Source organism: Cylas formicarius, unplaced genomic scaffold, assembly GCF_029955315.1.
Source record: "Cylas formicarius isolate icCylForm1 unplaced genomic scaffold, icCylForm1.1 PGA_scaffold_10__41_contigs__length_53128322, whole genome shotgun sequence".
In the NCBI taxonomy this organism is placed as follows: domain Eukaryota; kingdom Metazoa; phylum Arthropoda; class Insecta; order Coleoptera; family Brentidae; genus Cylas; species Cylas formicarius.
Window position 1 is genome coordinate 42188491 of NW_026844214.1, and position 27985 is coordinate 42216475.

The following is a 27985-nucleotide window of genomic DNA, read 5'->3' on the forward strand; positions in this document are numbered from 1 at the left end:
TAGTAATTACTTTTTAAGGCAGGGTCCATCAAAAACCAAGCCCATATACTTCGAGACAGACTATATCTATGTGTTTCTTCAACCACTGAATTAAAAAATCAAACAAATTTTTTCTTTATTCTTTATTCCATTTCCCATGTTGAGAAATTATTCTTCCTAAGTCTTGTCTCAACAATGAAATTTTGCATAATTTCCCTCCATTCTCTATAGATGAGGAAATATATTTTTTCTACTCCCGTCTATAAAATACCTAATTACGCATCGATCTAGCATGCGGGAAGCGTCACTTTACCAAGTCGTTTCCCACGAATTCGAGCCACTTCGAACATTTCCGGAATTTTACCGCACGGGTTTGGGAGCAATCGGATGTTTTCGGGCATATTTCCCATGCTTTGAATTTTGACGTTTGTCAATTCTGACAGTCATGTCAGTCAATGTATTCGTGTTGTTTTGCGAAAATGTACCCAAAAACTAACGGTCGTAGAAAAAGTATAGTGTGCAACACCTTCGCTAAACTCTTTAACTCACTCGTTTATTAAACACTCGCTCCGCTCGTGTCAAATAAACTCGTGAGTCAAATGTCGGTTATCGCACTTGTTGCATAATATACTATTAAAAGGTGAGAAACATATACACATGAAAGCGATTTTTCGCTTCTAAGTTGGACTGTAATGTAAAGCTCAAATATATGAGCTAATTATTAAAAATCTACAAATTCTCGATTTTCCGTCAAGTTTGCAAATTATATCGTCAATTTTTTTCAAAAAGAAAAATATCATTTCAGTGTATTTTTGTATAATTAATAATAACCAAAAAAAATTAGTATTGTACAAAAAAATAGGATCTAATTTGGTTTAAAAAAGTAATCTCCAGTTTATTATTGATAAAATATATTACAGTCAGCTTATAAATAACGTCAATAATTTAAATAAATAAAATCTGTAATAAGTTATATCAAAAAGGTTGTCTGTTTACCGCGAAATCAAGATATTGGTTTCCAAGATTCATTTTTGGTCAGCTACGGGTGCTAACCATATATAAGTTACATTCTATGGTAATGTCAGAAGTATGTCAACTTCGGCGAGATGGCTGACCGAACATCAAACCACAGGAGAGGCCCAATAGAATATTAGTAAATGCGACTCTATGCGAATCATAATTTTACTAAGAAATATATGTGCAGCGAACTTTACTATAATTTCGTCTTAAAATTAGGCTTTGCTTCTGGAAGAAAGTTAGGTTATACCACGTGTTTTATTCTTTAAATTATATAATTTTAATGTTCATGATAAGAACTTAGCACCGAGGTCTCTCCTATGCGTTTAACATCTCCCAGGAGTATCTGTCCGCGTCGAAGCTAATTAATCTGAACTTTGCCCAAACGTCCGTAACATCGCAACTCCTGACGGCGTCCGCTAAAGTTCGAAACGCGCCAAAACTTTTTGTCATCAATTAAAGGTCGTTCGAAAACACTTCACTCGATTCCCGTTATCGATGTTATCCAAGGCTTGAAGTACGTCGTCCTCATGTACACCCCCGGCAAATATGGCGCCGCGCACTTGATCCCGTGGGACACGGTACCGGCCAGCTGGTACCTCCCGTCAGGACGTTGTAGTACCAAAGGGCCACCAGAATCGCCCTAGAACACGAATAGGTGGCCTTAGGCTGATTATGTGATTCAGTGCAGCAATACTAATAGTTTTTGCGTCATCTCGGGAAATGAGTAACGATGAGTTATTAATTATGGTAACCAAATAAGCGACGCTATGTCATAGATCTTCTTGGTCTAACAACATCACATAATAATCACTTTTCTAGAAGCCTGAAGCACATAATTAACTTCTCCATCCTGCCACTCACCTCGCAAGAATCTTTCTGTCCGTTGGCGTAACCCGCGCACAAGAACGACTCCATTATGACCTTTGTGTGGCCCGCCGTCCTGAACATCTCCTGACACACGTGGTTCTCCATTATCGGCACCTGCACTTCTTGCAGTACCGACGGTACTCCTCCGCCGTACTTCAATCTACCCCAACCAGTCACGGTGGCCACCCGGCCAGTAAAATCTTCGCCGTCTCTCGGCAAACAGATTGGTACTACAAGTGCAACGTTTTCAATTCCCCTCTTTACCCTTCTGAATACCACTTACTAATGTGCGCGTCAAATTTGACGGGGGAATCCAGCTCCAGGAGAGCGAGGTCATTCTCGAACGTCGCCGGGTCGTACTTGCGGTGAACTATTACCCGTTTCACGTTCCTGCTGACCGGTTTTCGACTCTCTAGGTCTCCGGAGATGTCGAATTCGCCGAAGACGGCGACCAAAGAGGCGAGGAAACCCGGCTGACAATGAGCCGCGGTCATCACGTACTTGTCGCTTATCAATACACCTCCGCACTTGTTCTTAGTGAAGAGGCCGAGCCATGTGGACTCCCTAACTAGCACTTGCCACGGGAATTCACCGAAGACGGCTCCTTTGCCACCCACGATTCGCCCGGTTTTGACTAGAGGTCTAACGCCACATGCTAGAAGAAGGAATCTGAGTCGTTATTCTTATTCATTTCCAGAACTCTCCTCTACTTACAGTCTCTGTAATCCTGGGCTGCAAGAGTGGACTCGATCAAATTCTGAGTAGTAGTTGGACTTTTTTTCGTCGTAGTGGGTTTCCTAGTAGTCGTGGTCTGCTTTCTAGTAGGTACCGTCGTGGTAGGTCTTCTGGTGGTGACCGGTTTAGTAGTAACCGGTCTCTTGGTGGTAGTTTTTATGCTGCTCGGCTTGGTAGCAGGTTTTTTGGTGGTGGTGCCCTGCTTCTTGACTGGTTTCTTCGTAGTAGCGCTAGAGGACGGCGTGCTGTTGCTGTACACTATGTTTTTGAGGTCGTTGAAAGGTTCTTGGAGGCCGATTAAGATCTCGTTGACGAAAGATTCCACTTTGTCATTCATCTCGTCACTCTCGACGAAGCTGGGTGTTGTGATGTCATCCTCGCTATAAAGCGGTACCGAGATGTTCAAGTTCGGGTGCCTATCCGGCGGGAAATTGATCATTTCATCCTGAGCGGTCACCTCGATGACTTCGGAATCTTCCGCAGTCAACGGAGCCAAGGACGAGGAAATCGTCGGCTTGGGCGTGATCAGTACCGTCGGAGAAGGCAGGTCCTGGCTGGTACTGCTTGTCTGCGGCCGTTGCGTGCTGTAGATATTCTGCGTGACATGATTATTAATGGTAACCTGGTTCACCGGTTTTCTTTGAGGGAGAGCGCCCAACTGCGGTCTCGTCGTGGTGGTACTCTGGAACCTGGTGGGCACTGGGACGAGCTGGGGTTGCGTGGACGAAAAAACGGTACCGCCTTCGCCGGAAACTGGGCCGAGGACAATCACAGTGGGAGCTGGACTAGGAAAAGGAGAATACTGACCGGGTTGTGACGTCACAGTGAATCCAGGACCTGCAATGTTAGAGGTAACCACACTAGGGGTGGTGCCGTACACGTAGGAGGGTGTGGAAGAGCCCGGGAAGGCATCAGGAGAATTGGCGAAGGTCGAATGAGCTGCGGGTTTGGGAGTTTTGGTCGGTTTGAAGCTGGGGTTATACACATAGGAAGTAGATGGTGGTTTGGGTGTCCTAGTGGGCTTGAAGCTTGGGTCGTACACGTAACTCGTCGATGGTGGTTTAGGCGTTTTCGTGGGCTTGAATGTCGATAAGTAGACAAAGGATGTTGAAAGACCGGTATTGGTGGTGGGGTAGGTGTCCTCTTTGTTGATAGTGTATTTCGCGGGAGTTGGTGCGGTCGTTTCGGTCGTTCTTCTCGGCGGAATGGTCGTACTGAACACGTAAGAAGTTGAAGGTAGTTTCTTGGTTGTCTGAGACGGTTGTCTTGTTATATAACTCGAGCTGGCGTAGGAACTGCAACGGATTTAATTAATCAGAAGTGACGTAACATGAAATGTCAGGCGCTTACAAAGTCGATATTGGTTTTCCAGTAGTTGTCCGATTCAGCTGGCCCAAAATGTTGATTATGGAGTCTATCGGTGGCGTCTTGTTCTGGATTTCGTGAGCGATGGTCGGCACAAGCACGTAGTTTTCGTCCGTAGGTTTGGGAGGTTTGGGTCTGAACGCTGGTTTCTCGAAAGTGGGTAATGGTGTGTAGCCTATAGGTGCGTTCGACACTGATATCTGAAGGATCGGGGGGTAAGTGTCGGCGTATCTGGTAGTGGACGCTTCCATTTTGGAAGTCGTGTAGATCGTGTTCTGCGGCTGATAGGTGGGCCTGAAGGAAAGGCAGTGTTCTGAATTTTCTTTTAAAGGTTCTCAGAATTTGATTTGATTTATTTTTTTATCCCAAAAAGACCTTTAAAAATATTTTCACTGGTTTCGAAAAAAATTACATAAAAAATGACGGCTAATTTGCTTGCTATTTTTTTCAGTTTTGTTTACCTGAAGTAGGTGGCGCTGATTTCGTTGTCCGCATTATCGACAATAGTATCGGCAGCTTGGGGATGAGTTACCCCCGTATTCGTCCAGTGGTCCTGTCCGTTAATCTCGATCACAGTGTTATCTTGGGCAGTCGGCATGAGACTGCCCCCACCTAGTAAAGCGGCGGTAATCTGCGACACGCCACTTGATGTGATATCCGTCAGCCCTGGGGTCGACCTGTGAGTGGTCGGAGATACTTTGGAGGAGAGCTCGTTCTCTAGGGACGGTATGGAAATGCGATCGTATTCCACTAGGTCTCCGACCGATGAATCTGGAAAGGGCTTTGCTTTTTATGCGTTTTAAGGAGAGGGTAAATCGTCACCTAGCGGTAATTGGCAACAAGCGCCGAAGAGGAAGCCATCCATACAGGCCCCCACCACTAGACCGTCTCTTTGGAGGCATTCGTGGTTGAACATACACACGGTCGGACCGCCTGTGGAGTTTCGATGAGTAAGGGTAGCTGCGCAGTACTTAGGGGTTATCCGGTATCCGCCGAATAGTTTTCGTGGACCTGAAATTACAGATTCAGATGAGATAGATTAAAAAAGTTTATTCGATATTACAAAATGAACCAGCAGTTGTGGAGTAGAATAGAGCAAAATGAATATTTACAAAAACAAAGTCAAGCATAGAACACACGACCGTACAAAAAAATTGTTTACTTGCGGTGTTGCAGCAGCGGCTTTAAAAACGTCGTTACATTTTGTTCTGTATTTTAGCAAGATATCGAAATACAAAACCCATAATAGACACCGATACCTTAGACGACATGTGTCTTTGCACACGACAACATTTTCTCTTGTTTTTATAATGTCGATGATTAATTGTATTTTTTATTTGAAAATTTTGTATAGGTTTCGCTAGCTCGAAATGCTTCAAGCTTCTCTCTAATTCATTTTTTCTTAACTCTGCGGTTTATATTTTGCTACATTATTATGATTTAATTGTAACATTATTAATGTTCTTGAAACCGATCGAATTAATGTTGCTGCGGTGTCGCTCCATTGAAGTCGCATTCCGTTTGATCGCCGACTGGTCTAGTGACTGCGCGCGTATTTAACGGAGAAATTTTGTTTACCTTACCCGATTGGATACGCTTTCGGAAAGCTGCGTGTAAATTGAAAACCCGTCGTCCCTAAACGGATTAGACGATCAGCCCACCGTGATCGCTGGCGAATTATCAAACTGCCAATGCGGACCGACTAACTCGCTGGTCGATATCCTAATCTTCATTGTCAGGTCCTTTTAATCTCCCCTTTAAATATTTATGGGAGGCGCGTCTGGGTTTATAAATAAACGATGTCGTTCCGCGACCTGTTGAGGTGGTAGTCGCGGTCAGGCAGTGGCTTGCGTTTTTGTTTTTGTCCAAAGTTGTTTGGATGGGAAACTTCCGCAACAGTAATTAAACACATTAACGATTTATTACCGCCGGTTTCGTGCAAGCGCGTGCTGCGGTAGTGACGTCACCTGGCCCACTCGAAACAAGTTTCATGCATTAATTGGATGGGAGCATAGCATGCTGTTATTTTGGCTATTATTGCTTTAAATTTCTACAAACTTTATTTCAAAGCACTTTCCTTTTAAAAATGCTATTTTACAGTAATAAGTTTTACTTAGACGAAGTTATAGCGATGCTTTTCAGAACTTCATGATTGCCGGATCTCCTTTAAGTCTAAAATATCTAAAATCTAAAATATCCGGTAGAAAGTGGCCAAAATTTGCGACGCTTTCATGTGGCTCTTCTTGCCGGCTCGAAATTGACAACGAAAGCGAGATCGCGCTTAACCCGAAAAACCGCGAAATATTTTTATTTACTTTCACGTTAAAAGGCGCCCGAACTGCGTTGATAATCGCGGGATTAACAGAGCACGGATAAAATTAACGATAGTTTTTAAGACCATGGCCCAATTCGCACGCACACGCGTGTGGGAATTTTACACTTGGCAACATCGCAGGTGATGCGTGTGACGATAGATTGCGGGCAAAAGACGCGGATTTTCAAAAGTTGTAATTTATTTGTATAGTGATCGCTTTATTGTACCAGGTAGATAGAGGGATGCGGTTTTCGCAACACTGTGCTACTTTTTCGAGAAACAAAAGATGCGTCAAACAGAATTTGTCATGGTCTTTTTGATGTTTGAGATACGAGATGTTTTTGGAAGCTTTGCATTTTGGGACACGGGATCTCGGATGTTCTAAAGATTATTAAAGAAGTAAAAAGTTGCTTTGTTGCCATTTTCTAAGCAGACTTCAATGAATTACTTAAATTTTTTCTATCTTCAATTATTTGCGAGAAATAAGCCAAATTTTTATTTTTTAATTTGGTCAATTTGTATATTGAGCATCTCAAAAACATATAAAAATCTATGGTTGTTTTTAATATTCAGCCTAATACTTAAGTTGTTGGTTAGTTTGACATGACAAGTTATTTAAAAACAAAATAATACTACCTGTCATATACAGATATTCTTGAGTTTCTGTCAGAACCCTGGGATTTTTTTTTTAATTTGTAAATTAAAAGGTCAAAATCAGCTATCCCAGCCAGTAACAAATTTGAGAACTATGAAAAATAAGTAAAATAAGCTAGTTTGTTCTATTCAGTTTAGCGAAAATGCGGAAGAAGTCTATCTAAACAGGTTTGCATTATTGTTTTTTTTTCTCGTGAAAACTGTTTCCCGTTTATCGTCATTATCTGTTACTTCTAGATATGCACAAAGAAAATAAGCCGCAAAAAAGAATTCTTTAAACATTACAATCAAATTTAATTTAACATGGAACATTTTGTCAACCCCAGTCCAAAGAAAAAAAGATTGTTTTCGCAAGCTCGCCGTTGTGCGAGGCGAGTGCTCTGCGCTAGACGCTACGCAGCCTACAAAGTCGCTATGCGGCTTTTATTTCTATTTCAAGAAAGACGCATTGTTTTTCTATTGTGCTGCTCCGGATGACTATGGAACTTTCGCAAAATCGATGTAATCTTATTCTGCATGCACCTTCTATAAAGGGCTTTCATGTCTCGCCCAACTTTAAAGTTAATGCTTTGGTACTTTGGTAAATAATTTTTTTTCCAAATATCTGGCGGACCCTATTTGATGGACCAAAAACCGTAAGTAGAAAATTGTAGCTCGCAACACAATTTGCGATACTGCCTAAATTATCTTATCTTATCTTTAAGGATTTTTTAGAATTTTTGCTCCAAAACGAAACACCCTGTGTGTAATTTAAAAAATATTCGAAGTAGAGGTTATATCCCTGCATCTTCCGCGTTTCCTGGTTCATGAATTTTTCCAATAGAGTAAATGTTTTTCGAGAAAATAATTCTTTTCTGAAATTGCAGTACGTCGTAATAGTGAATGACGTCATCGCGTCGAGATTGAGTGCGAGAAAAAGCGAATTTCATTTGGATTTTTTCAAATATCTCGAGCAACGTATGTGACAGACCAAAATCGTAAATTTAAAAATTGTAGCCCTATTTTCTACAAATTTAGATTTACGGTAAATAATTTACTCTGGAAAAGAACAATTTTCAAGGTCTCTCTATTATTGGAAAACGCTGTATATAATCGAAAAAAATGCTTATAGTACCGCATCTCCAGCGTCTTTTGGGTTCAAGAATTTTGCCGACCGGGTTAATGGTTTTCAGGAAAATATTTTTTTTCTCCCAGACAAAATAACCAAAAAAAAAAACTTCCCGATATTTGATAGCGCCGAGTTTCAACAGTTTAAATGTCAGTGTGAACTTCTACCTCTTTGCTAAATTTGAAGTAGATAAATTACTAATACAGCACGGAATAAATTGAACACCCTGTACAATAGGTGGATCTCTTGGTTAAAGAAATTTTTTGATTGCATAAACGGTTTTCGAGAAATGACTTTTTCCTTGGACCCTTGTAAACGCGATTTTCAATTTTTTTAAAATACTTCCCAACCACGCTACCCCTACCCCCAGTTTGTATAGCTTCCGTCACGACGCTAGGCTGCATAGCTGCATATATGTGCCAAATTTGAAGTCAATTGCTTCAAATTTCGGACACAGCGTGTTCCATAGCGATGTCCAAAAAACAGTCGAAAATTGAAAAAAAGGGTGGCCGCCGAGGTATGACAGTGGCCACTTCCACATATCTTGGGCATTCCGTAGATTGTTTGAAAGGGGCAAAATTTGGACCGTCTAGCTTAAACCGTTCGGAAATTATCTTCAATGGGGGTCAGCTACCTACCGTTATCGATTTTGAGAAAGCATTAAGGAGATTGATGAAATTAATCTATTTGCTCCAATCCAATTCAAGTAGTTCTTGCAGCAATGTGCAAGATTCTGTCGGAATTATTAAATTATGGGTTTAAATGATCTTTAAAAAACATAAATTCAAGTCATATAAATTTCATCTGGTGCAAAATTTACATTTTGGCGACGCACAGCGCCCAAGGAAGTTCTGCAATTGGTATTTACATAAAGTAAATTCTGAAAATAATTTTAAAAATTCCGTCCAACGACGCTCATTTCACGGATGCTGGTATATTGAATTGGCAAAATTCAAGATTTTGATGTCAAGAAAATCAGAATGTAACATTTCCACCGGAACGGTTTGGTTTTAATATTCCATGAAAACTGAGAAAAACAATGTGTATAATATCTTTGAAGGCATGGCGATGCGCTCTCGGAGAAACGTAACAATTTATATTTGCAATGAGACGGAGCCCCTGCTCACATTGCCCGAATTATAAGTGCATATCTTAACACTGCTTTACTCGGCCACTGGATTGGCACAAAAGGATCGATAAGATGGCCACCTAGGTCACTCTATTTATTGGTTTTGGATTTCTTCTTGCGGGGATATCTACAAAATAAAATTTATACCGTCCAGTACCAATCAACGGCAGAATTGAGCGATGTCACTGAAATAGCGTTAGAGAGGTACAAACACACGGTCATTTAATATTTTAAATGCAATAAGACAACAGTTGCGATGTAATTCCATAAACCATCAATATAAGTTTTTTTTTAATAATTAATTCAGTTCATTGTTTCATTGTTTTCTATTATTATTATATTAAGAGTATAAAAATGTGTATTTCTTTTAGGTTAAATTACCAAAATTGGTCTGTTTTAAATTAAATTGATAAATTTTTAAGTCATGTCATGGCTATCGAAAACGATTTTTTTTCTAAACTTAAATAATTAATACTAATACTAAAAAGCCACCGTAGAGTTTCATATATTTTTGAGATGCTCTTGACAAACTCCCAATGTATTATTCAAAAATACACAAAGTGACCTATTTAAAAATATATAATTTTGGTTTATATAGTTGCAGATAGAAGAAATCTGAGTATGCCATTTATTTCTGCTTCTGACATGTTTTAGAAGAACCAAGATACGTGGGGTGTCCCAAAATGCAAAGTTTCTTGAAACATCTCGTATATCAAAAATCAAAAGGGCTATGAAAATTTTGTTTGTGACATCGAAAAAATAGCACAGTGTCGAGAAAGCCGCATCCCTCTCTCTTTACTAATAAGCGAGGTACCCAGTAAAACTATCAAAAATTAGACACCCGGTACGGTGTGTCCATCTTTCGTTGTTATCGTGGGGAAACCCAGATAGAGTGATGCGGTTTTCGAACTACTATGCTGGCTTTGTTTCTGAGATACAGGGAGAAACAGAAAAAACTTTTCAGTTACGCTTTTTCCGTAGAACCCATTGGAGTATCACAGTTTTTGGAGAATATATAATTTGTAAGACAAAAGCTAACGTTGTGTTTTTTAATGTGTGTTTAATGCTTTTTTTATACGCATTTCAAAAATCTATAATTATTGTCCAGTTATATTTTAGAAACTATACTTCTACCATATTATAATTTTATTTTATTATTAAAAAAATCCAAATTACAAAAATTACAAAACATTTTTTGATGGTTATTGTATAAATTGAACCCATCAACTTGCACTTTGTGCCATTTTCTTCCTAAACAGCGACTTCCACACTCTTAACTCGTTTTAATAGAACATTTAATGAGGTCTATCCAAACTTATTGACGATCTGTCAGCGGCCATGTTTGTGTTGAATGCTGTGGGGTTATTTGTTAAAAACATTAAATCTCGTTCTCGCTTGTTATAGGTATCTTTTGTATAAAATTTGCACTATATAACAATGCGCAATGAATAATTCCTATATTTTGCAAAGTAGGTTGAACATTTTTATTTAAATTTACCATTTTTTAATTCTACTCGTATTTTAAAGAAATAATAATAATATTATTACCAATAATAGTAATCCGTTAATTGAAATAGAATGAAGATGCAAAATTAGCATATCTTTTTAAATGTCATTGTGGTTTATATAAACGTATTTAGGCACTTCGATATTTTTGAAAGTTGTATGAAAAGGGTACATATTGTGTTCCTTTTTAACAAGCATAACTTCAGCTTGTATCTTAAAAACTACATCTTTTTCAAAAAATCGAAGTACCCAAAATGATCTCTAAGATTCTGTTTTCACCATCTCATTACGATACACGGTGTTTATAAAAACACGATGTCTTTTCGTGATCTGTTGATCGGAGGCGGTCGCGATGAAACTGAAATGGCCAAATTTTTTGTTTCTTCCTGTAGGGACTGTTTCAAATAGAGCATCTTGACGAAAATCAAGCTTATCATTAGGAAAACCGCATCGCTCTATATCCAATAATCACTGAGATACCACACAATAACTCTGTACCTTTCAACCTTGCTAAATTTGACAGAAGAAAAGTCATTGCCGTATAAAATTGAATGGTACTGAAAGGTGATTTTAATAGTAAGATCCATCTCACACCATCCGACGAGCCTGAGGATATATGATTTTTCAGCTGTTCAAGAGGTCGAAATTTTAATTATTTTACGTACAAGTTTTTAGATTTGTTTCATTACCAAAGAAATTAGGTTTATTCTGTTCGCTTTCGGACGAAATGTCCGGCGCGGTGTAAATAAAACAATCGCCGCTATCTTTCAATCAATTTCGTAAGCACGACGAGGTACTCAATGTCGTCAGTAATTCGTCGTGCTTTCTCCTATCGCGCATTTACGTTCTTAATTTGAATATCGGAAATAATCGAGTTCCAGTGAACCAGTTGAAACAGCCACGCGACAAAGGCAAAACGAAACATTTTATGTTCGCTGTGTCGCTCTTGCAAACCTGTATTTTTTTCTTATGCCAAAATTTAAAGCAATTCGAAATTAATAAATCGCTAGCCGATGAGTTCATGATCGTATACTTCAACCAGAAATATAGTGTGTTTACAACCGACCCCGTGATTAACTTTGCCTGCTGCTTAATACTCCAAAACGGCAGCTCCTTATAAAACATCCTGCCGAGCACCCTTGCCCGTAACCATTCCAGGACCGTCCTAGGAATTTACTACCTACACTAACAAGCGGGATATAAGTATGTTTTCAATCTTTTTTGTGGAGCAATTCTTGAAACATGTATATAAAGAAATAGTAAAAAGCAACAATTTATGACGTTCTACTTCATTATAATTCTACATAATACATAATACATAATATCCAAAATATTTTCTTTTTTTATTACTCGTTTTTCACAGTTAGACCAGCTTTGTACTGATATTTTCACTACTTCTCGCCGAATTACGTGAATGGTACTACCACTAAATTTTGGTGCAGTGTTATTTCTTCTTATATGCGCTTTCAACTCAGACCAAATCATTTCAATGAGGTGAAATATGCAATGATAAGAGGGTAATCTCAAAATTGCATGTCCGTTTTGTTGTGCGATCGAATCGATTTTGTAGTTTTATTAGAGTATTTTATTTTTAATAATTTCAGAAGTTGTTTTTTCGTGTAGCTCTCTTCAAAATATAAATCATTTTCGTATAGAAAATCTTCTTGTTCATTTGAAGAAGTATTTAGAATTTTCTAATTTGGGCTGAATGATATGAGGCATTATCCAACACAATAACAGTATTTGGCGATAGTTTTGGCAACAGTTTATTTTCAAACCAGTCCTCAAATATTCTCGCGATCATGTTTTCATGGTAATCCACACTTGAATCTTTAACGTTTTTTTCAGACTAAAATAAGGCATCTTTCACCCAACCATTTTTGGACCCAGCACGAATAATTCTTATGCGTTTTCCATGTGAAGGCCCACGTCTAGTATACACTTGTCTAAATCACTATTGGTCTATTTCATAATCCATCCTCCATTGCGAAATTCTTTGAAATTCCATTAGCACTTGTTCATTAATTGATTGGAAGTGAAAATCCATTTTCTTCAAAATAGTGCGCAATGATTCTTTGGCACAACTAATGCAGTTCTTCTGGTTTTGACTCTTGACTAAGGTCTCCACATTTTAAAGTGTTAAAAAAACAAGCACCTTCAAAACATCTTTAATTGTAAGATTCTAATAAATATTTTTCTGTATTCTTATGACGTACTTTTATCTATAGCGAATATAATCTATAGCCTTAAAAAAGACTGTTGTTGTTTACAAATCGAAGAACTATGTAGAAGATACAAAAATTCAAGAAGAAGAATGTTGTTAATCGACAGGCACACAGGACAATAATCATTGTTTTCCAATTCACCTGTAAGATAAATAGAGTACAGGCACTTACCCTTACCATTGGAACTATCTAGTGAAACAGCATCGCAGGGTCAAAGCTCGAGAATCAGGTGCATAAATACGTGCTTACTGGTAGGATCACAGTCAAATACCTCCGTAGTATATACCAACATATTGCAACTTAGATTAAACTTTTAAGAACGATACATATCACCTGCTATTAAAGTAAACGCTTCTACTTATTGGAAAACATCCCGCAGTATCAATGTTGAATCAAATTTAAAACGGTCCATTTACGTTTCAAATAAAAATTTCAAGTTTCTACAAATATTCGTTAAGGTCCATCTCAGGCAAGATCTACTCAATACAGAATAAACATCTATTGGGATGGGTTTTACCACGATCCTGCGAAGGTTCGCGGTTAAGGTACTGTAAAATACTTAAAACGTCACAGCACTACATGCACTATATTTTTGGTCGTATTATATAATACAGACCATAGTACAAGGTTGTAAACTGAAACAGAGTAGTTACTGAGCCTGCACGACGTTTCCTTGTTTCTCTATCCAAATGGGTATAATCCGAAGATGATTTGAGATACCTATATGACCAGTTGGCACATTGCGTAAAAAACGGTACTGATGATGGAAATCTATGCAACCGCCCTTATCTAATCAACTTTTGTGAGTATTTATAATGAATCGAATTGGGCCGCGTGCTACACAGATTGCATCAAAAACTAAAAAAAAATAAATCGTACGACTTATGAGAGAATTTACCATTTAACGTCAAACCAATAAAAAAGAGTTATTCATCTATCTACAAAATAAAGTCGCATTTTTAAATGACTTTTTGGGTCCAATAACGTCTACAACCGATGTCGACCCTGGGTGGATGGAGATGTCCCTCAGTTAAGGGTAGATTTATGACGATTGCGTCCGCAGGTATTTTTCAGTTTTGTCGGGACATGATTGATGTCCCTCCATTTTTCCATTCATAGCACGCATTTGAAGGGGGCCTCGATATCCGAGAGCTGCTTTCTTATGGTTTTTTTATGTGACATTTTTTCCTAAACTTAAAATTAAGTAATTTTAATGTCATAAAAAAGCACTCGAGGCATGAATAAAAATTGAGGAATAAGGGTGTAGAAAAAGGAAATCATTAATTTATTTACATTTACAGCGTAAAAGAGCAAATAGTGTATTATGCAATAAATTTGATGAACGTCACTTCACGCGCCAATTTGATTTGGTTAGTTTTGGTTAATTTTATTTTGATGTGTTTGATATTTTGTTTGTTTTTTTTGCTTGTAAGTTTGATTTGGTACTAGCGGAACACCTGTTTAAGAAACGGCATACTATACTTTTTCTATGACTCCGGGTTTTTGGGTACATTTTTGCAAAATAGTACGAATATATTCACTGAGTATAGTATACAATACGTTTGGTAAACTCTTTATCTCACTCGTTTATTAAGCACTCGCTCAGCCCCTGGCAAAATAAACTCGTGAGTCAAATGCCGTTAATTATGCACCGATCTAGCGTGCGGAAAGCGTCACTTTACCAAGTGAGTTTCTTGTCCCACCGATCTGAGCCCCTTCGGGCATTTCCGAGATAATACCGCACGCGTATGAGAGCGATCGGATGTTTTCGCAGATTTTCGTGAATTTTGATGATGTTTGTCAATTCTGACGCTCATGTCGATGGATGGATTCGTGTTGTTTTGCAAAAATGTATCCAAAAACTAGCGATCCTAGAAAAAGGATAGTATGCAACATGTTCGGTAAACTTTTTAAGTCACTTTCACACTGGCTCCGCTAGTACCAAGTTAACTCAAAACTGCCTCAAATGGCGTTTACCGCACTTGTGGTATAATATACTATTAATATTTTTTTACTGTTTTTTGAAAATTTAAAAATAATTTCACTGCGTTCATTGATTATTAAGGTATCAGCGAGAGTAACAGTAATTTTTAAAGTTATCTGTGATAATTTTCAAACTATTTTATAGAGAAAAAAGACTTAATTTATTTTTTCAAGCGGGTTTTGGGGATTTTTGAACGGATTTGAGTTCCTCCCATAGTATCAAAAATTGTTCATTCAGGTTTTCACCTATTTTGGAAGGTTTTTGAGGAGTTTCCGGATTCGGGTTTCGTCGTCGGCAAACATATGCGGCCCAAAAAAAAAAAGAAAACGTTCGGTCAATAAAGTATCAATGCGAATCACGTAAAACAAATGGCGGTCGCAGCGAACTTTCACTAAGGTTTCTTATCGACCGATGAGTAAATATACGAGCCGCACAAAAACCTCGAAAAAGTGTCCGACTTAGTAGGTTATTGGTAAGAAAAATGTGGCGAACGATGATCGCGCGCAAACTCTTACTGAATCCGTCAACCGGGGGAACTTTCACCGTTCTCCGTCGCCGCCGCTGGGTCTCGTACCAGATGGTAGATATTTTGATTTCCTTGTACCCGAGCGCCGAAAATAAAGGATGTAATTAAATTTGAAAAATAACTTTAACGGATTGCCAATAACGAAATATATATTTGCACGAACTGATCACAATATCATAGCCCAGAGTCCAAGCCATCGCCCTGCATCTTGAGTTAAAACATTATGATCCTCGATCTAGCCATAGTGCGAAAACTCTGATTCGATGTTCTGGTTTCCATCTCATAATACTTAAAATATCCTGACGGTTTGTCTAGCCACGGCGCGAAAACATCGGAAGTAGATGAAAATACTTATAGAAGCAAACTTGCTATGCAAAAATAACATGAAACTACCCGGAGTGTCTATATCTATTTAAATATCTTTTACATTCACATATAGATAATGATGCAAATGCATGCATGCATTCTAACCCTAAAATTGGCACACAATAACATTATGATCCTAAAAACAGAACATCTAAAGTAACCAAAACTAACCATTTCAGTTCTGTAGATTGAATTCACTTGAGACCATGTTTCAATCAGCTAATTGATTTTTTTCTTTTTTAATTGAATTGTTTCGTGCAAGCGATAATTTCATTTTCGACTCCACTTATGATTTGGCTTGAATTTGAGGATTTTGATTAGATTTCTTTATTAAAGTCGATCCACAAGAATAATGCGAAGTTAAATCACACCTGCAGATACAATTTCCTAGTCATTTTCAGTTGGCCAACATTCAGAAATGTCACTAAAAAAAGACGTCGCGGCATAGAACTTTTTTCTTATCATTTTCTTTAATACAAAAGTAAGTTAACAAAAATAAATATCAGAAACCAATACAGTAACTATTTAAAAAAATGCTTGCTTCCTTTTAAGTAGGATAACAAGCTGCATCCCTGTGGGATCGCTAGTCCCCCATTGGACTCCTCCCCAGGTGGCCGTTAGGGGAACCCTCAGCAGATATTATGGGTACCGGGGAAATAAAATACCCGCGGCGGACCAAAACTAGCATGACATCAGCTGTGTCATTACTGGACTGAGGCTAAGAAGGACTTTACGGAAGATTCAACTCCAAAAAATTCGAGGAGGCAATCAGGTATACGATTTCACCGGCTGGTATCCTAGGTGGGGATTGTACTCAATAAAAACATCACTAAACATGCTACAAATTTCACCCCAATATCGGGGAGAATAATAGTCATTCAAATCAATTCTTTCCCTGTCAAAACAAACAAAATACAAGTTTACGCGCCAACAGCAGACAAATCATACGAAATAATTGAATTGCTTTATGATGATGTAAACAAGACAATGAAGAGTTTCTCCAGAGAAGATATGACCCTAATCATTGGAGACTTCAACGGCAAAATTGGGCAGGGAAAGTGTGGAGAAGTTATAGGATTCTATGGACTAGAAGAGCGAAACGAACGTTGAGTCACTAATACATTGCTTTTTACAAAACTTCTGGATTCCTCCTGCATCGGTTTTTGCTTAGTCGAAATTGCTGATGTTTCGCCAATCATCCTGGTGGCTTCTTCAGAGCTTGACTGAAACAGTTTCAGTCAAGCTCTGAAGAATCCAGAAGTTTTGTGAAAAGCATTACAGTAGACTGTGGAAGTTTCTTTGGAAAAAAAACACCAATACATTCTTTTAATTACCTTTAAGGCAACTGTACACTTGAAGATCGCCACATCACTCCTCGGATTACCTGGTATGAAATCATATCGATTATATCCTGATTAACAAAAGATTTAGGAACTCATTGACCTCAGTAAAAACGTATCCCTTGTTGCCGCATTGAAACTTAAATTAAAGAGGATAAAACAGAAAAAAGTTAAGGCCTGACCTGCGGCAGCTGAGAAACGAGGACACAAAGAACAACGTAAAACAACACATAAAGAGTAGAACTACCTATACGGAAATGGAGTCCAATATACCAGGCAACATCAAGAAGCTCGAAGAAATCAGTCAGGAGGTAGTTGATGGATTTCTGCAACCAAAAAAGGTAAAGAAAAATCCATGTATACATTACATACATTAGGGATACCACCAAATATAATCAAATCGACAGAGAGATAAAAAAGTCTATTAGAAAACCTAAAGGTAGATGGCTAGAGGAATGCTGCAGTGAAATTGAAGCTCTAGAGAATAAGTATGACTCGTTTACTCTGCACAAAAAGTCAAGGAAGCTGCTGGTATATATAAACCGAAAACACCCCGCTACTACAATAATGGACAACAACTAAAGTCGCATTGGAAACACGACGTAGAGAATACTTTTAAAGGTGACAGTAACAGGGTTCCACCCAATGCTGAATACAGAACAGGGCCCCCGATCATGTACGAAGAAGTAAAGACGGTCATTAAATGTACAAAGGATGGTAAAACAGCCGGTTCCGACAATTTTTAATCGGAGTTCCTGAAACTAATGGACGAGGAATAAATAAAATGGCGAACAACAATATTTAATAATATCTACAACTAAGAAAAAGTCCCTCGAAGCTGGTTAAAGTCAACCTCTATCGCTCTGCCGAAAAAACCAAACTCTAGAAAGTGCGAGGATTATGGAATTATTAGTTTAATGAGTCACCTTTTTAAAACTTTCCTAAAAATAATCCATAAGAGAGTCTGGAAGAAATGTGAGGAACGCATAACTCTCATACAGTTCGCCTTTCGAGACGCATTAGGCACACGTGAGGCACTCTTCGCGGTTCAAGTTCTCTTCCAACGCTGCAGGGATTTCAAGATACATGTCTGCTTCATCGACTACCAGAATGCTTTTGACAGAATAAAACATGACAAACTGATGTCGATTTTAGAGTTGGTCGGACTAGATGAAAAAGACCTCAGAATAATCATAATATTATAATCAAAGAGCAGCTGTCAGAATCGAAGACCAGTTAACAGGGGAAATAAAGATAGAGAGATTGGTTCGACTGGGATGTGTGCTAACCCCTTTACTTTTTAACCTCTATTCAGAATACGTTATGAATATGTCTTTGGATGACGTTGATGAGGCAATATTCATAAACTGTGAGCGGTTGAATAACATCAGGTACGCAGATGATACTATCGTTTTCGCGGATAGCTTGGATGGTCTGCAGGCGCTAATTACACGTATCGCAGACTCCAGCAAAGAGTGTGGCCTTGACTTTAACATAAAAAAAACGAAATGTATGGTTATCAGCAAAAATAATATACCACCGAGACAACTACTGGTTAATCAACAACCAATAATTCCCGTCTCAAGCTACGTTTACCTTGGAATGACAGTTGAGATCAGTCGGTTGAAATCAGACAAATGATAGAAAAGGCTAGATCAGCATTTACCAAACTGAACAACATTTTTAAAAGTCACTCTCTACAACTAAAAACTAAAATCTGTCTGCTCCGATGCTACGTGTTTACAGAGACAGAGGATATGAAGAAACTAGAGGCTTTTGAGATGTGGTGCTATAGATGTATCCTAAAAATTTCCTTGGTTGATAAAACCACCAATGATAAGGTTCTTCGCAGAATGGACAAGGGATGCGAAATCATAAACAACTGGAGTATTTAAGCCACATTATGCGCAACGAACAGCAGCTTATTCTGCAGGGTAAGGTCTTTGGAAAAAGAGGCCTAGGTCGGAGGAGAATCTCGGAGCTCCACAATCTGAGAAAATGTTTCTCTCTTACAACCATAGGACTTTTCAGCAGTCGACAAGAGTAGAATAGCCAAGTTAATAGCCAGCATTCGAAACGAACAGGCACCTTAAGAAGAAGAACATGCTGCAATTCGTTTTTATGACTTGAATCTGAAACAAGCAACATAAATTCGAATTATGCATTGTTTATGCCGTGGCCTTGCATTTTCCAAAGTGTCCAAGCGCTAAGGCAGCTTAAAAAGACGTTTGATGCAAGAGCACCAGCAACGATATCGACGAACTAAGAAACATTTTATTGAGTATGGGAACGCCATGTTTATAACGCCGTTCGAGTTGCTGCGACGTGGTCTACATGTGAATTAATAATTGGATATCAGCTTCGAACATTATAAATAATTCTGAACTTAAGTCTAATTAATAATTAATAACAGTAGTGAGTTTAATATTGTTTTTTACTGCAGTTTTTTTGTTTATCTATTAAAATTTGTATTTTTAAACTGTCTTTTGTACTATTCTTTCATGTATTCAGGATCATCAGTTTTACTCTATATTGGATATGCATTTGTCACAAAAAATAAGGTCTGATAGATTTCTTATAGTTATTTCTCTGTCAAATTATCTCGGAAAATAATTCACTCCAATGATTGTAGTCGAAATCAAAATTATATCTTCTTAATTTCGAATTAGTCGCTCTCTAATTTAAGTTTGACAAAACATTTTAATACATATTTTTATAATATTGGTGGAATAACAACTAAGTACATAGTTAAATAAATAGTAAAATCAACTAATAGTGTTATGAATAAAGACCCATCAAGAATCCATGTGCCAAAATGCCCTCGTCCATGAAAAAATGAGCAATCTGTGTATGTGAAAGTTACGCTATACCTAATATAAAAGTTCTTGGTAACTAAATTTTTTTACTTGTACACTCCGAACGTTCGTTATGAAGTTCAAATCGATTTCTTATTAGTAGAACATCAGTTCGCCCGAACGATGAGAATCGAAACGCAGGTAACTGTACGCTGTAAAATTGTTAATCATCGGCTGTGTTGTGTATGATAATTGTCGTAAACAATACCGATGGCGTATTTAAATTTCAAATAAAGTTACGGATCGCGACTGTGTAGAAAGGAAGATAACTGTGAAGACCTGTTGGAGGTCAAATCGGTATTAATTTATTCCGTCAATTCGACTGCCATCGACAATCGGGTTACGGGGTAAATTTAAGATATGTTTATATCGCGTGACTGATAGTCTATGATAGGTTAAACATTAAAGGAGAGACAAGATTTTTTTTATTTCGTGCAGTTGCAACTAACATTGTCCGCTTCTGTATACTAGATACACACATTTTTTTATAATTATCATTGTTAAAATATTGTTGAAATATATCAATTGAATAAAATCAACGCTCTCAAAGTTCTATTTTATGTCAGTCCCATACAGTAACCTACTTTTGATAAGAGACTAATAGATTTATTCTTTTTTCCTATTCTATGATATACTATTTAGGCATCAAATCGTTCTTCTAGATTGTGTTATCCTCTTTCTGATTTTTTTAACTATTTGCCTTGTTATGGCGAAGTTCATACCACAATTACAAGATGAAATTATTTTGTTATCATCCAGCTGAACGTCTGTTCGATTCCTATTGGAAGAGGTTTTGATTTTTCCGTATTCATCTCCAGACCTCAACGTTTATATTCTTTATCATTATCTAAATTAAAAATTACCCGGTTCTTCCGGTTGGGGTTTAAGATATCAGTAAAGCCCAAAAGCTGCATCAGAAAATTATTTCTGTTCAAGTAATAAACAGCCTATTAAAATTTGGTATAATATATAATTTTGGTATAATATATAATTTAATAATTATTTATATAATTGGTATATAAAGTAATATTTATTCAATTCCATTGATGAAATTAAAATATAGAATGGCAAAATCTCGGATAAGGGAGTTTTTCTAAAATTTCTAAAACAGAAATTGTGGTTTTTAAAAGCAACAATGTAATTATTGTTAGTTATGATAACTTTGACATATTTATTTTCAGTGAGTAAAAGATATTGAGTTTACAGTCTCGTAAAATTTTGGACTTGCTTATCGATTTGGAGGTTCATGTTTCAAAAATTGTATTATAAACAAAAAGGCTTAAATTTGAGTAAATATATATTTTAAGTAAAACTGTATATCTTCACTTTGGTGACAGTCTTATACTATCAAAAGTCGCTCATTGTGGAATCATTAACTGGCCAGCTATAACTAATTAAAGAGATCCTTCAAAGGCTTCAAAACTTATACCATACGTTGTTACTATGGACTGCGCAAGTTTGACCCAGTATCGGTAAGTCTGAAGAATTCTGGGTTACTAAACTTAACGTAACTATATAACATGACTATGAACCTTTTTTTTAATAAACTTACAAAAAATAAAGCTTCTTCGTATTTGACCCGACAGGGTGGTTAAACAACTCTGTTTCAAAGGCCTTTTGCTACAATGGCGTATCTTATAACAAAATCCCATCCAACATAAAAAATCTGGGAAATACGACAACCTTGATGTGAGAAATCAGAAAGTTTTAATGTATGGGTTTTTAATTATTTTTTGTATGAAGATTTAATTATTTTACATTTTCTTTTCTCCCATTTTCTCTTGTTTACACTTTAGATTTAACAACTTTTTATTGTTTTGTTTTGTTTTAAATAACTGTATCACCTAAACTGTTGGAACAGGTTTGAATAAAGCCATTATTTATTTTTTTATCTTTTTATTTATATATAATCTATTATTCTAATTACATAGATGTATAAACAAGGAAGGTAGCGCTGTTTCTATTTTGACGTGAAACGGGTTGAAACAATGCTTTCAGTGCTGTCCTAGATATTCAAAAGGGCGTAGGTAAATTATAAATTTAACTCAATATACGTTGACAAACTGTCTTGCTCATGTATTATGTTACGTCTGCTTTTTGGTATTTTAGAGAAGGGTGTCTCTCTTTCCTGTCCGCTTAGTCGATGGTAGACTGCGCCAGTTTGTGGTCTGACAGTGACTAAAGCTATTTATCCGAGAAACATCGTTTGCTAAGTAGGTACGTCCGTCGACTCTTTCGCGACATGCTTGTCCAATAATGATCTCTGATCGGAAGTACATGTTCTATTAGCCGACCGTGTAATAACTTAAAAAGTGGGGCCGAGCAAATTGTCCAGAAATTAAGCTAATTCGTTCCCGAGAGAGAGAGGGAGAGGTAGAGAGAGAAAGTCACGACAACAAAATAGCGATTAACATACACATTTGCTCCAGATCGAGCAACATGTATTCGGCATTGCAAACGACCCCATCATTTTGCAATCTAGATTTGCTTAATTGCAGATGTTTCTTTAACGACAGCGACGGCGAAAGTTTTTAAATAGTCCTTTTTTTAAATTATTTTCTAAATTTTAAAAGTTTCTTTATTTAACTTGATTATTTTATTATTATTTTGCCGTGAAAGTTCGACGTTATTACCAAATGTAATTTTCGTTATTTTTATTCGAGTTCTTATCTGTGTATTTGAATTTGACGTAATTTAATTTCCGATGTGTAATTGTACTTATTTCCCAATTAATAGAGCATTTTTTCTATTGTTTAGTATTTTTTGTGTCAGAGCGGCATCTCATAGCTTTTGATTGCGAGCGTAATTTTTAATTTTTATTTCAATTACAGCGTAAACAAATATTTTGGGGACGGCTTTTCGATCGCAATAAAATTAACATTGTAGTGGATTCATTTTGAAACCGTTCTGAGACGATTTGCACATGCGTAGTGTTGGGGTTGATCAATTGACCACTTCTTATTTGTGAGAGTGTTATCTATCATGATTTAATAATAATCTGTATTTTATAATAAATTATTATGTGTTTATGCGATACTTTGAAATTATTTAGGTCAATCGACATAAATAAAGTTGACCGGTCAATTCCACCACGCTAGGTACATGTTTTGGAATCAGATCGCACATGGCCAGTTGGTTTTAATTGAAATGCTCCAATTTTAGGTTAATATATTAATTTTAGTATTCTCTGACTTATTTATTTTAATTTTACCTTCCTTTATTGTATAATAAAAAATATTTATGGTTCGTTATTTTTAAGTTCACTTGACCCAATGTTGTATTAAGGCTTGTATGTCTACAATTGGTAACAAACTCCTTATTTAATTTATAACTAACACACATAAATTCGCTTTAAACTTTACGAACAAATAGATGGTATTTTTTTTTAATTTCAAAAGTACAACGCGTTGTGTTATTCCATATTCACAGCAAAAAGAGATAAATCCTGGCAGTCGACGGATGGGCAACTACTTTTCACGCGCATGCAGTTTAACGCAATTCGATTATTATACCGATTTTAATTTTTAAACCAACACAAACCTATTGAATTTGTTGCGGCTACTGAAGGCGCATATTTTCTCTTATTTGGACGAAAGAACGATGAGATAAAAAACTTTGTATCATTTTAAACCGAAAACGTATTTACGTATTTTCCGTAAATTTCCTACAAAAACTTAATTTTCCGCAATTACGATAAATGGGACGGAATTGCGTCAATTCCCAGCGGATCGGAACGTGGGCGCTTCATCTAAAAACGACATCGAATTCATCATTCCGTCGAACGGAATAATTAATCGAATTGTTTTCATTCCTAACAAAGTTCAAAGCGACAAGCGAGAGCTTAATGAAAATTACCGGCAGGCCCATTAAAAGCCATCTTCTAATCCTTGTTTTGGTATGTTGTCTTGTAAGTCTCCCGTTCTTTTGACTTCCTGTTTGCCAAGGCATTCCGGCTTCGACGAGCTAATCATAGCGAACTGATATTGCTAGGTATAACGTTTTCAGTTCGGAGCAAAGACGCTGTGCACAAAGGAAAAGCGATTTGTGACGTGTTCAACTATAGATCGTATTCTAAACGCACACGATTAACATTTGGTTTACTACGACACGGAAAAATGTATCAGATTTGAAATTTTATTCATATGTTCCATAGGCGAGTGATCATGCCTTGGAATTTTTGACATTTGCAAGCAGTCACGTTTAAATTATTAATACTATATTATGCAACAAGTGCGATAAACGGCATTTGAGTCACCAGTTTATTTGGTACGAGCGGAGCACAGCTGAGCGGAAATATCCGATGTGGCTCGGATACGAAACTGACTTTGTCTACTTCCTTCGGTAAAATACCTAATTACACACCGATCTAGAGTACGGGAAGCGTCACTTTACCACGTCGGCTTTATTCCCCACGGATCCGAGCCACTTGGTGGGAGCAATTTAGTCGAATAGTTATATTTTGTTCGTCTCTCACACAGGCTAAAGAATTTATGTTTTGTTTCTAGTGTCAATGTCTCATAAAATAGAAGAGGTTTTCCCTTAATATGACCATCATTGCTAAATATGTACCGAATGGTCATACGGGAAAACAATATTGGTAACAAAAATCTGGATAAAATTGACTGCGACCGCTACGATTGTTTTGTATTTTTTAAATTGCTAGTACAATTTAAGTTTTCACCAAATTAATATGGCTAACCCAAATTGCACGCAATTTTCGTCAAATATTGTTATGTACGAGAAATGGAGAACGCGAAACAAAATTTCAAAACGCAATCACCTACTAACATAGAAAATACAAATAAACACATTAAAATGGTCGGGCGTTACGAAAGGAAGTCGTTATCGACTAACGTATATCATTTTTTTTTTATGACGAGTACAATTTAAAATTCTTCTGATTGGTTCTTCGTCCGTTTAAATTGATCGTGCTTTTAGACGCCATAATAAATGACAGATCGGTGCTTTAGTTTGTCCATGGCGTATCACTTAATGAGAATTATAGGTTGGTTAAGTATGCAAAATGTCGGAATATTTATGTTTAGCGTTGAACGTGTATGTAATTTCCAATAAATCCAGTAAATGGAACAGCTTTCTTGATTCGACAATAACTAACCAAAACTAACCAATTTTTTAAATATTTTCTTTCTCGCCGTGTCCAAAATATAAAAATATCATTAAATACGAACAGGAACCTATTACTTATTTAATGTAAAAAAGCATAATTTAAAAAAATTTCCAATATTTTTTAATCATATTTTCGATTTTGCTATTTAAAACATTTATTCAAGTTTGTATTGTTATTCAAGACAAGAGTTGGCACAATAACTTAACGAACAAATCAAAAATGTTAATAATTTAAAAACTATGTAAATCCATAATTTTTTTCTACTTCCTAATTTAAAATATCCAATTATGCATGGATCCAGCGTGCGCAACATGTCACTTTAAAACGTCGGCTTCGTTAACGACGAGCGACTTCGGCTGTTTCCGGTATTTTGGTAATGGCTTTGGGAACTACAGGTAGATTTTAACCATGGTGTTTTGATGTTTGCCTATTCAGACGGTCTCGGTCAATAAATACGTTTGTGCTGTTGTGCAAAAATGTACCCAAAAACTAATGGTTGTAGAAAAAGTATAGTATGCAACAGTTTGATAAACTTCTTCAGTCGCTTGTTCATTAAGGAGTGCCTCCGCGTGTGTCAAACGAAACTCGTTACTAAGATGGTGTTTATCACACTTCAGGTTGGTTTAGTTTATCACTCTGAAGCTACCAAATAATAGGTGCCAATATGGAAACATCTTATAGGTATCTAAGTCATCAAATGAAAAAGTTAAAAGTTATAAAAATAACGTAAAAATAAACAACAACAAAAATACGCAAAAATAGATATGATTTAACAGGCTTAAAATACAACACTATTATAATTATTTATTAAACATATTACAATGAAAACCCAGAAATTAGGCAGTAGCTCAATTTTTTAATGTCACTTATTCTAAAGTATGTCTCAACAAACCAATATTATCCCAGTGAGAAAGAAGAAAGTCTCAATTTTGACATATCAGATTTGAAATTGGATTCATATGGTCTGTGGTCATCGACTAAATTACGCTTTTTTTTAAGAGATTTTAGGATTTTACGAATAAATATTTTTTTATGGACTATGACTTAATTGTGGGTTCTATATAGACCACCCTAAACATAAATATATTGATTAAATTGTAGAGACTGCAACCACAAAATTATTTATGAAATCTATTTTTTTGGTATGGTTTATTACATTTATTTATAAAATTTAAAAAAGTTATAAAACAAACCGCTATTAATTTGCGTTTTATGTTACATAGCAAAAGCTTTATACAAAAAATATGAGCAAAGACCTGGCGTTTTCGTCAAGCAGTAATATATATTAAAAAAATTTCCGTATGACTTGTGACGTCACTTTACACTTACACTTGACTCTTAGGAATTCGTCGTCATTGCGGTCTCGGTCTTCGCTGAGCACCCTGTCTAACGCGCCGAACAGTATTCGATGCTACTGCTGACCGAACGCGTCTAATCAGAGATCATTTTCAAGGTATTCCGCTCCTAATACCGACAATTAACGATCGTCCGTTGTTTTATTAGGCAGGTTAATGGCTACCGAGGCGGTCTATTAACATCACTTTTGGAGTAAATTTACGGTTAAATAATAATACCTACGTCGTCGTGTTACACATTCCTGTCTAAACGTCATATAGCAGGTATACTGACCCCGATATTTACATTGTGTGGATGTGTGTGTGTTTGCCCATCTTATAACGCACGACGCCGTGATAGACCCGTTTTTAACTGGAACGTCGCGAATATCGTGATGTCGTCGCATCCTTCTTGATCGGCAGACGATAATCGGAATTCACCAACCGAGGAGGAAAACGACCGAGATAACATTTTATCCGAAAGAGATCGGATAATTGATGAATAAATATGAATCGAAATACACAAGTCTTTCCACTCTTTCGGCGAGATAATTTGTTTCGCTTTGAGAGGTGGGGATAAAAGTGGTTCAGGCCGAAATTTTTGTTTATTCCGCTTACTAAACAGCCTCTTATCTTCATTTATCCTTAAACATACTTCATCGTCTGAGGGAAATTCAAAATAAAATTCTAAAACCTATATTCGTTTCAGTACTGGCTACAGGAAGTAGTTAAAGTACGTGAAATGACTTCATGGACTGAGATTTGAGATTTTAAACAACATTTCTGGTCTGGTAAGTAGTTAGATTTTGCGTTTTTTAGCAGTAAACTTTGGAAAAGATTCTTTTCCGTTTATTCATGAATAGTTTCCGAACTACTTTCGATACTGCTATACCGGTAACCCATCAAAAATACCTTTTCTGAAGAGAACCGAGCGTCCCGGAAACTTCGATCGCTTTCGATACTCACCCCTACTACTAACCCCTTTTGCCTGACGGATCGCGGTACTGTCCGCCAATACCAGACAAGCAAGGCCCAAGAAACAGTATTGCCACTTCATCGTCGTCCGGTAAAAACTCGAAAATTAAACACTGTGCTTCACGACCCTTTTCCGTTAAATTGCATCCTAGGCTCGCGATAACGTATCGATATACCGGTATGGTACTGCCCGAACTGTCGTCAATTTCTGGGTACTGTCTCGGCGACGATGTCAGCATCAAGAAGAAAGCGGCGAGAGTTTCGCGTATATTTCGGTCGTCGGTACTACCGCGTGTGTCACGGGTGGTACCGCGGGCAGACTAAAGAACATCCACTGATACGGGCATTGTTGGTCAGCAGTGCCACATTTCTGGGTCAGTGGGGCACGTTAGCGGGTCTTCCGCGACGACGGCGGTACGACCGGCAGCGGCAAATGGTACCACCTAATGCGACGCGTTCTCGATGCACCTGTCACGCACGATTTCTATCGTCGCAGGGATTACTTGCCCTTTTGTTCGACGCTTTCGTCTCACGAGCCGTACCGGCCCAGTAACGACAGTATTTCGCGGTCTGGT

General features: G+C 37.2%; 1 protein-coding gene across 1 annotated transcript; it reads right to left on the reverse strand.

Moving 5' to 3' along the window:
• Positions 1 to 904: 904 nt before the first annotated feature.
• LOC132705961 (serine protease filzig) lies at positions 905 to 27970 on the reverse strand. The gene is made up of 8 exons (XM_060676958.1): positions 27402 to 27970; positions 4789 to 4977; positions 4428 to 4737; positions 3952 to 4260; positions 2581 to 3896; positions 2150 to 2521; positions 1861 to 2096; positions 905 to 1639 (listed from the first exon to the last, which is right to left on the reverse strand). The coding sequence occupies exons 1-8, from the start codon at positions 27490 to 27492 to the stop codon at positions 1475 to 1477; spliced, it is 2988 nt and encodes a 995-aa protein (XP_060532941.1). The 5' UTR covers positions 27493 to 27970; the 3' UTR covers positions 905 to 1474.
• Between the last annotated feature and the right edge of the window lie 15 nt (positions 27971 to 27985).